The sequence below is a fragment of the Acinonyx jubatus genome, chromosome B4 (assembly GCF_027475565.1).
Source record: "Acinonyx jubatus isolate Ajub_Pintada_27869175 chromosome B4, VMU_Ajub_asm_v1.0, whole genome shotgun sequence".
Taxonomy (NCBI): Eukaryota; Metazoa; Chordata; class Mammalia; order Carnivora; family Felidae; genus Acinonyx; species Acinonyx jubatus.
This window is the reverse complement of record NC_069387.1, coordinates 131,548,942-131,558,839: the sequence shown is the minus strand read 5'-3', so window position 1 is coordinate 131,558,839 and position 9,898 is coordinate 131,548,942. Positions and strand designations below refer to the sequence as shown.

The 9,898-nt window shown below is 42.2% G+C and overlaps 1 protein-coding gene across 2 annotated transcripts in view; it reads left to right on the top strand.

The window, feature by feature from the left end:
• The first annotated feature begins 1,531 nt into the window (after positions 1–1,531).
• The window catches only part of SLC25A17 (solute carrier family 25 member 17), a 46,553-nt gene continuing 38,186 nt past the window's right edge, over positions 1,532–9,898 (top strand). The window contains exon 1 of one of the 2 annotated variants that reach the window (XM_027070648.2): positions 1,532–1,738. In XM_027070648.2, coding sequence (XP_026926449.1) covers positions 1,685–1,738 — 54 coding nt within the window. In that variant the 5' untranslated portion in view covers positions 1,532–1,684. The remainder of the gene's footprint in view (positions 1,739–9,898) is intronic. The other variant, XM_015077908.3, reaches the window with a different exon arrangement.

Below are 9,898 nucleotides of genomic sequence, written 5' to 3'. Positions count from 1 at the left end.
CTACCTTCTCTGGGTTGGTGCCCTACAAATGGGAGTTCTGATGAATTCTGTTGTGTTTACCAACATAAAGGAGAAGTATGCATAAAATGTTTGTGAATATGTATGCTACATGGTCTGGTATATTCTTGACCGAGAGCTTCTAATTTGGTAAGTCCGTGAAAACCGAGTCTTCTGCTTAAATTCTTCAGGGACCACCAGCCTATTCTCATTTGACCTTTGGACCTGTGCCTTTCTGTTGTCATATTAGGGAGTGGGGAGAGTGTTCCTAGAAGCCATTTCTACAACCAAATATCTAGCAGTAACTTAACCATACATACAGATATCACTGAATTCACCTGTGTCCCAAATTCACCTTTCACTTAGCTTGTGGTCACTAGCACCGTCCTAAATGAAGGGAAGATCGTAACCAGTACCGGTTAAAATATTTCACGCAAATTTTGTGAAAACATGACCAAAGAAACATTGTTCTTTGGGCCCTCTCCCAGGGAGTAAATACGATAACGCATAAAGCATGGAGCCTGGCATGTAGTAAACACTCAAGAATTATCGAGGCGCCTGGGTGGGAGTTCAGCTAAGGTCATGATCTCTTGTTTCCTGAGGAAGAGCCCTGCATAGGGTTCTGTGCTGACATCTCAGAGCCTGGAGCCTGTTTCAGATTCTGTGTCTCCCTCTCTCTGCCCCTACCCCACTCGTGCTCTTTCTCTCAAAAATAAGCATTAAAAAAATTCTCACAGTGGGTATTAGAAGGGTAAACTTGCTGGTACTGAAACTGACAAGAGACACATGGGAATGACATCCCAGTAGAGTTCAGTTGGAGTCCTGAGACATCGTGTCCCACAGTATGACCTACTTTAGAGATTGAAAGTGGCTTCTGTAGTTCTATGTAGTTTGGTTCTTCACTTGACAACATGTAGTTATTTCTTCAGTATTTTATGAAGTACGTCTACATAAATTAGCTTTTGTAATCCTTACTGCAGTGGAGTTGTATTAACTAATTCTGTCACTTAAAGGAGAAAACCAAAAGGGTGAAATGACTTTACTAGTTGCTAACGAGTATGATCCCACCTGCATCTAATCACTTTATCTCCAGCTCCGTTTTGTTTTCCCAACACCCCAGGGTTTTTCAGGGTGCAGAACCTTGCCCAATCAGTATTTCCTTTTGGACAAAATGTGACTTTAAAAATACTGTCGATAGAAAATACGAGTTAACTCGCAGGTAAGCAGGAAGATTTGAGTCCCCATCTTGCCTGATTCCGGCCTGTCTTAACGGAGGGAAGGTGGCCATCTAGGCCTCCCTAAGTCCCCATGTTGAAGAACAGCCAGTCAGGTCCCGGGAACGTGAGGGCACTTCCATCAGACCCAGGGCGTGGCTACCAGCTTTCTGCCTGTCCTGCTGCTCCGCATGATTGGGCCAGCGCTTCTCTGCCCCGCCCATGCAGGCCCCGAGAGCCAATCAGAGCCAAGGGGCGTCCCCAGGCCTGCCTTTCCCCTCTTCCAGCCCAGTGGCTTCCGGCGGGGAGACAGCGTGCTCGCTAAGACCCGGAAGGGGTTGTTCCGGAGGAGGCGGGCCTGAGAAGGTGGAGCCTGTGGCGCTCACATCCCGGTCTCCGGCGCTTCTTTCCTCTCTCGGCTGGCTGCGGCGCCTGAGGGAGAAGTGTTGCTAGGTCTGCGGGGAGCCGCAGCAATGGCCTCAGTGCTGTCCTACGAAAGCCTTGTCCACGCTGTGGCCGGAGCCGTGGTGAGGCGGGGTCTTCACGCCCGGGCCACTGCGGGGTGTGGGGCTTCTCTGGGGCCAGTCCCAGGATGTGGCTGGGGGATGGGGATGAGAGGGAGAGGGTGGGTTGATCTCTGCAGTCGTGACTGTGGGACGGAGAGCAATGAGGCATAGGCGAGAAGATGCTGGAACAGTTTGGGGTGAGGGCCAGCACACCCTCCGCCCCTGGCTGCCGTTTTGGTCTCTTCGAAAATATCTGGGATATAGACAGCGATTGTCCCACATACCCACAGGGAGCTTGGAAGAAAATAACTGCTGTTTTCTTTGCCTTCTGAAGTTTAAAGGCCAACCATTTCCCTTAAAGGCCACCGCACACACATAAACTTTGTTTCCTTGGACTGGAGGAAAACGTAGGTGTGAAGCTGTGTTGCTTAATCACATGCTTACCTGTAGTCTGTTTTCACACCCTTGCGGCAGAGAAGTAGGATATCTTTGGCCAATATAGGCAGATGATACATTTTTTTTAAAAATCAAGATTAGGGTTGCTGTCCAGGTGTGGTTTACTATGAGTATGTGCGTGGTTCTTGGGTTTTTGGATGTCTCAGTTCTATTTGACACCACTCCCTTTTCCTTGAAACATTCCACTCCTGGCTTGGGTAACTTACTCCGCGGGTTGTCCTCTTTTGCCTCTGGCTTCCCTTTCTCAGATCCTTTTCTTGCTATCAACATGCACCTTTAGCAGTTGGAATCACTGTGACTTCAGAGGAATATCAGCGTCCTCTCCTTTTAGCGTGCAAAACTTTGCTGAGAGCTCACTTTTCTGTGCACACTAATCAGGATTGAACCCAACTCCATCATTCGTTAGATGGGTGACTTGTAAACTTCACTTTCCTAATCTCTAAAGTAAGGGTATCGATACCTACCTCACAGACTTTTTTTTTTTTTTTTTTTTTAATGTATTTACTTTTGAGAGAGAAAGACAGAACACGAGCGGGGAAGGGCAGAGAGAGAGAGAGGGAGACATAGAATCCAGAGCAGGGTCCAGGCTCTGAGCTGTCAGCACAGAGCCCAGTGTGGGGTTTGAAGTCCCCAACCGTAAGATCATGACCCAAACGGAAGTCAGACGCTCAACCGACTGAGCCATCCAGGCGCTCCAGACTTGTTTTTTTGAGTTAGTTGACACAATACTTCATGGAAGTGCCTGTTTCATTTAATTAAACCAGAAGAGCCTTTCAGCCAGTGCAAAGGTGCTGAAATGGAAGCTTGCTTGACATGCTCTAGGATGGTCAGGGAAGCCTTATGTGTCTGGGGTGGAGGGAACAAAGGGGCATAGGCTTCAGGGGACCAAATTGTGTGAGACTTTAACACCGACTGGGAAAGAGAGCTAACTAGTTATTGGAGGCTTTGAGCACCCGGCAACTTGATGATTTACATTTTAAACATGATCACCCTGGGTGCTCTGTTGAGAGTAGACTGTAAGGGAGTAAAGGTGGGACACAGGGAAATTGTCGGGGGCTGTGACATCGTTCCAGGCGCGAGGTGATGGTGGCTTGGACCAGGACAGCAGCCGTGGAGGTGGTTAGCAGGGATCATTCACCTGGAATATATTTATAAGATAGAGCCACCGGGTTTGGTGGTGGATTGGATATCAGGTATAAGAGAATGAGGGTTGGTTGGCTCCCAAGAGCTTTTGGCTTGAGCAACTAGAAGCATTTACATTTCCTGAGATGTAATATAACTATAGTACCTCTATTACAACCTCTTCACTATAACTGAACAGTTTCTGGGAGAAAGATTGGTTTGGGACTTTGGATTCTGTTTGAAATGCATAAGAATCGTCATGAGACTAGATAAGTGCCAACTGAGAAAGTTGTGAGCATGCCAGCATTTAGAGATTGAGGAAGTAAGATAGCACCAGCAAAGGAGACTAAGGAAGGGCCTGTCGGGTAGGAGGAAAACTAAGAGAATGTGGTGTTCTGAAAGTCACATGGAGAAAGGGGTATAGATCGACTGGGTCAAATAAGATGAGGGGTAAGAATTAACCATTGGACTTATTAACTTGCTCATCAATATGATAAATCCAGTGGTTAATTGACAAGACACATTTTGGTAGATAGTGGAGTGAATAGTTGGAGAGCATCTAAGGGAAAATGGGAAGATGTGGAAGTTTTGTTTTCCTTTCTTTCTCTCAGTGAACGCCATTCATTCAGCACTTTGAGTGCTTTCTATGTGTTATGTACTGTTCTAGGTGGTAGAAATATAGTGGAGAACAAAGTTTTTTTCTTCATGAAGATTGCATTCCAGTGGGGGAGTCGGACAATAATTGAGTCAACAAAATAAATAAAATAATTTGATAGTGTTAAGTGCTATAAAAGAAAATAAGGGTTGGCGAATTTTCTCTGTAAGAAGGCAGATGGTAAATATTTTAGATTTTGTGTACAGTCTCTGGTACAGGTACTCAACGCTGCCGTGATAGTGTGAAAGCAGCCATTGACAATAATAAGTAGATGAATGAGTGGCGCTGAGTTCCAGTAAAATTCTGTTTATAGAACAAAGCAGTGATTGGATTTGGCCGGAGGGCCATAGTTCTCTGAGCCTTACTATAGAGAGTGACTGTAGGTACAGGTGATATATCTCCATACAACCTACAAAGACATTTCTGTTTTTTTGTCTCCTTGTTGCCTATTTTTCTCTCGTTACAGTTTTTTTTTAATTTTTTAAATTTTTTTAAAATTTTTTTTAATGTTTTATTTATTTTTGAGACAGAGAGAGACAGAGCATGAACGGGGGAGGGTCAGAGAGAGAGGGAGACACAGAATCTGAAGCAGGCTCCAGGCTCTGAGCTGTCAGCGCAGAGCCCGATGCGGGGATCGAACTCCTGAACCATGAGATCATGACCTGAGCTGAAGTCGGACGCTTAACCGACTGAGCCACCCAGACACCCCTCTCTTGTTACAGTTCTGCTTGAAATTATGCACCCTGAGTTTGCTAGGGTTTTTCTTTCTCCCATTAATGTAAGCTCCCATTAGATTATCTAATACTTTTTAAGAATAATTTTTTTCTCTTGCTTTCCCTCAGAGTAGTAATGTTCCTAGCACATATCTGGGAAGTTGGATTGTGTTTTGTTATTTTTTGAACTGTCATGCTTAAGGGTGTTCTCAAACTTTTGCTTTCTTTTTTTTTTCAAATCCTTGTGTTAAGATTATACATGTAATGCAAGTGCTAGTTTCTTCTGGTTGCTACTAAAGGGAAAAAAATGTCACCACAAAAATGTCGCTACAGTTGATAAAAAAAAAAATGGCATGCGTTTAGTGCTATAGTACTATGGTGGCTTGTGTTTAATTAAATGTCCTGAGCATAGTGTTCAACCAAAGCTTTGAGATGACCAAGGAAAGTCCGCTTAGCATAATGGTAAGAACACTTAAGTGTTGATGTGCCTGACTTGAGCCAGGCTGCCTGGGTTGGAATCCTGGCTCTGCCTCTCATAGCTGTGTGACTTGCCTAAAACTCCAGGCAAGGCTGCCTACAGTAGTTGCTTCTTCTCCCCCAAAGGATTGTTGGACTGTTGCTTAAGATGTTGATTTACAACCTTTTTGAGTTGACATGTTTCATGTTTATTCACTTCCAAGTTCTACATTCTCTCATCAAGTATGACGTTCTGCATACACACACACACATTTTAAAAATTAAAATAAATTAATGGTTTTGAGTGTTTTGTGGCACACTTTGGGGTAATTGCAGATAATCTCGAGTATTTGAAAATTAGAATTGTTGGGGCGCCTGGGTGGCTCAGTTGGTTGAGCATCCGACTCTTGATCTCAGGTCTTGATCTTAGGGTCATGGGTTTGAGCCTCATACTGGGAGTGGAGCCTACTTTAAAAAAAAAAAAAAGACTTTTACTATTTCAGGAGGATGCTGTAGCTCTAATTGATGACTATTATATGATACAATTAGTGGCCTCATAAACATTTCTCAAAATAGTGAGTATAATTAGATTCATAATTTTATCTTTTTGCTTCTCATTAGATTAGTTTTGAAAAATAGATTTTATTTGTAGAAATGTGGATTTGTAATTAAGGGAAATTTTATTAACCTACTCTTCACCTACCAATTTGAAGAATGAAATTGGTTAGAATTGCCTAAATGAGGTTTAGACAGTGAAACAGACTTTGTAATTGAAATGCTAGTAATTAATTATGACACTTCTTTTTTCCCTGTAGTTAATTTTAATTTTATTTTTTAATTGCATAATTTATGTTAAAAATTTTTTTTAACATTTATTCGTTTTTTGTTTTGTTTTGTTTTGTTTTTTTTGAGAGAAAGAGAGCAAACAGGGGAGGAGCAGGGAGAGACATACACACAGAATTTGAAGCAGGCTCCAGGCTCTGAGCCACCAGCATAGAGCCCAATGTGGGGCTCCAACTCACCAACCGTGAGATCGTGACCTGATTGAGCCACCCAGGCGCCCTGTGTAATTTACATGTTGAAAGAATCACATTTCATTGAGTAAATGCTGACTATTAAAAAATTCAGATCATACAGAAATATAAAAGAGCCCTCCTCCTTTCTCCTTCCACTTTACCTTTTATTGCTTTGTAACTCAGAGCCCAGGCACACCTATCTTTAGAACTGTGTAAGAAAGCTTATTCCAAACATTTTTCTCCAGTTGGTATCAGAAGATAAAATTAGGTCCAACTGCCCAACTCTGTGGCTCAACACTTAATATTATTACACTGGATGTTTTACCGTATAGACTCAATTCCTACCTTTTAGAAGTAGAAACCAAGTAGAGGAACTTTTTGGTTTGCTGTAAAAGACCTTCTAAATATAAAGGTCAGTGAAAGAGTCCCTGTCCTCAAGAAGCTCTTCTTTTTTTTTAATTTTTTTTTTTTAACGTTTATTTATTTTTGAGACAGAGAGAGACAGAGCATGAATGGGGGAGGGGCAGAGAGAGAGGGAGACACAGAATCGGAAGCAGGCTCCAGGCTCTGAGCCATCAGCCCAGAGCCCGACGCGGGGCTCGAACTCACGGACCGTGAGATCGTGACCTGAGCTGAAGTCGGAGGCTTAACTGACTGAGCCACCCAGGCGCCCCAAGAAGCTCTTCTGAAGTGTATAGTAGAGGTACTACACGGCCCCTGGTGGTAGTACTAGGGGAGAAGTGGTGGGCTGCATTTGTGAAGGTGACGGGAAGCCCCCAAACTTGATGTATTCAGGCCCAGTCTTGAAGGAAGAGTGGGAGTTTCCTAGGCAAAATGAAATAGGAGGGTGATAAGAGACTTTTAGAACAAAAAACGTGTTCAAAGGTCCTTGTGTAAATCAGCGTGCGGGGAATTTCGAGTTATGTTTCTTCAAGTTTTCCTCATTCTGTTTTCTCTGTGTTTATATACAAATAAGCATTTACAAATAGATTTTTTGTTTGTTTATATAACTGGTATTACAGAGTTGCATATCCTGGTTTTTTTGGTATGTTTATTTCAGAATATAAAGCACATCCCCATATGTATGAAGGTTCTCTGGTTGCAAACTGGAGAAACAGACTTTGAGTATTTTAACAAAAAAAAAAAAAAAAGTTTATTGGCAGGCTTTTAAGGAGCTCCCAGGATCAGTGGGCAGGCTGAAGACTTGAAGTAAGAGAGAACCATCATTTTCCGAAAAGATTTCTGAAGCAATCCCTGGAGAGTGTTGGGCGCTACCACTGGAATCAGTAGATTTTGTCCCTCTACAGCATTCTCAAGATTTAAAGTCATGGGAGAACCCCAGTTAGTTGTGCTCAAGATCATGTGCCGAGTCCTTGACTGTAACAGGTGGGGAAAGGAAGGGTCCGGCAAAAGGAACCTTCAGGGGCTCTTCAGCAGGTGTAGTGGAGGGTGGGCATCTAGATTTACCATCCTACCAAGATTGTACACAGTGGGAAGAGGTAAAGAAAATCAGGCTGCCCTTAGAAAAAGGAAGTGATGCTGTGTGGCCCAAAACATCAGATATCCACTATATCATGTCATTAAAAGAGACTTCAAACAGCATTGTTTTTTTTTTTTTTAATATAAAATATTTTATCATGTAAGTGTTCCATAATTTATTTATGGTCATTTACATCATGTCTAACTTTAACTGTAGTAAACATTTGTACAATGTAAATGGTTTTTGGTTTTTTTGTTTTTGTTTTTATTGTTAAACTTACATCCAAGTTAGTTAGCATATAGTGCAACAATGATTTCAGGAGTAGATTCCTTAATGCCCCTTACACATTTAGTCCATCCCCCCTCCCACAGTCCCTCCAGCAGCCCTTTGTCTGTTCTCTATATTTAAGTCTCTTATGTTTTGTCCCCTTCCCTGTTTTTATATTATTTTTGCTTCCCTTCCCTTATGTTCATCTGTTTTGTATTTTAAATTCCTCATATGGGTGAAGTCACATGATACTTGTCTCTCCCTGACTAATTTCGCTTAGCATAATACCCTCTAGTTCTATCCACATAGTTGCAAATGGCAAGATTTCATTCTTTTTGATTGCTGAGTAATACTCCATTGTATATACCACATCTTCTTATCCATTCATCTGTCAATGGACATTTGGGCTCTTTCCATACTTTGGCTATGTACAGTGTAAATGTTAATGTGACCTCCCACAACCCTGTTATGAAGAATCTGTAGGATTGCTTAGTTAAGCGACTTCCCTGATGTCACTCATTAATTTATAGGTGAGAAACAAAACGCTGTGTTCTGGATTCAGTTTAGTTTACTCATATTCTAACTTGTAAAATGTTAGTAGCCTCACAGGGTTTTGTGAACATTAATAAAATAAGTAAGATAGCTTTCATACTATCTGATACATAATAGGGGCCCAATAAATGGAAACTATTAATCATTTTGTGCACAACTCTGTCTTTTAAATTTATTTATTTTGAGAGAGAGTGCATGCATACGCTCACACAAGTGGGTGAGGGGCAGAGAGAATCCCAAGCAGGCTCCACACTGTCAGCACAGAGCCTGATGCAGGGCTTCATCCCACGAGCCATGAGATCATGACATGAGCTGAAATCCAGAGTCAGACACTTAACTGACTGAGCCACCCAGGCTCCCCCACAACTATGTTTTCTAATTTTCTGTGCATCCTAACTTGTTTGAGTTAGTTAATTTCAGGTTATAGTTAATAATAATATTTAGTATTTAGAATTCCCTGACTTTTTTTTTTTTAAGATTTTTTTTTTTAAGTAATCTCTACACCCAACGTGGGACTTGAACTTGCATCTCTAAGATCAAGAGTCACATGCTCCACCAACGGAGCCAGCCAGGTGCCCCTAGAATTCCCTGACTTCTTAAACCCCTCTCACATCTATTAACAACCCCTAGATAGGCATTGTAACAAGTGGTTAAAAGTGTGGACTCTGAAACCAGACTGCCTGAGTTCAGACTCCAACTCTGTCACTTACCATCTGTGTGACTTTGGGCATGTCTCTCAATCTCTGCCTCAATTTCTCATCTATAGGAAGGGGAAAATAATAATAATACCCACCTAGTAGGGTTGTTTCCGAGGCTTGTGGACAAGTATCTTTATTCTCTTACAGAGACAGGAAAATGGAAACAGGGATGTTAAATGATTTGGCCAGGGTTACCAATGAATTGGTCATAGGCAGAAGGCCAGAATCCAGGCCTTTTCTCTCTGCTATGCCTAGCTGCCTTCTCTTCTTGTCTCATTCCTTTGTGTATTTCAAAACCAGGTTAGATTATCAGAAAACAAGTGACATTAAATATTAAGTATACACATGTATAACCAAACTGGAGGCAATTGGACACTAATTGTTTATTGGGAGTACTTTTTTTAATGTTTTATTTTATTTTTGAGAGAGGGAGCGTGAGTGGGGGAGGGAGATGGCCAGAGAGAGAGGGGGACAGAGGATCCAAAGTAGGCTCTGTGCTGACAGAGAGCTGGCTTGAACCCACAAACTGTGAGATCATGACCTGAGCCAAAGTCGGATGCTTAACAAACTGAGCCACCCAGGCGCCCCTTATTGGGAGTACTTTAAACCACAGTTCTAACAATTCATATGTTCAGTTCTCTTTGAAAGGGTTTACTTTTCCACAGGTGATTCATTCACACCCAGATTTTAAATCTAGTGGCTCAGATTCCCATAGAATTAACTTAGGTTAGTATGTATCTGAGGGTATTATGTTACTTGGTTTAAA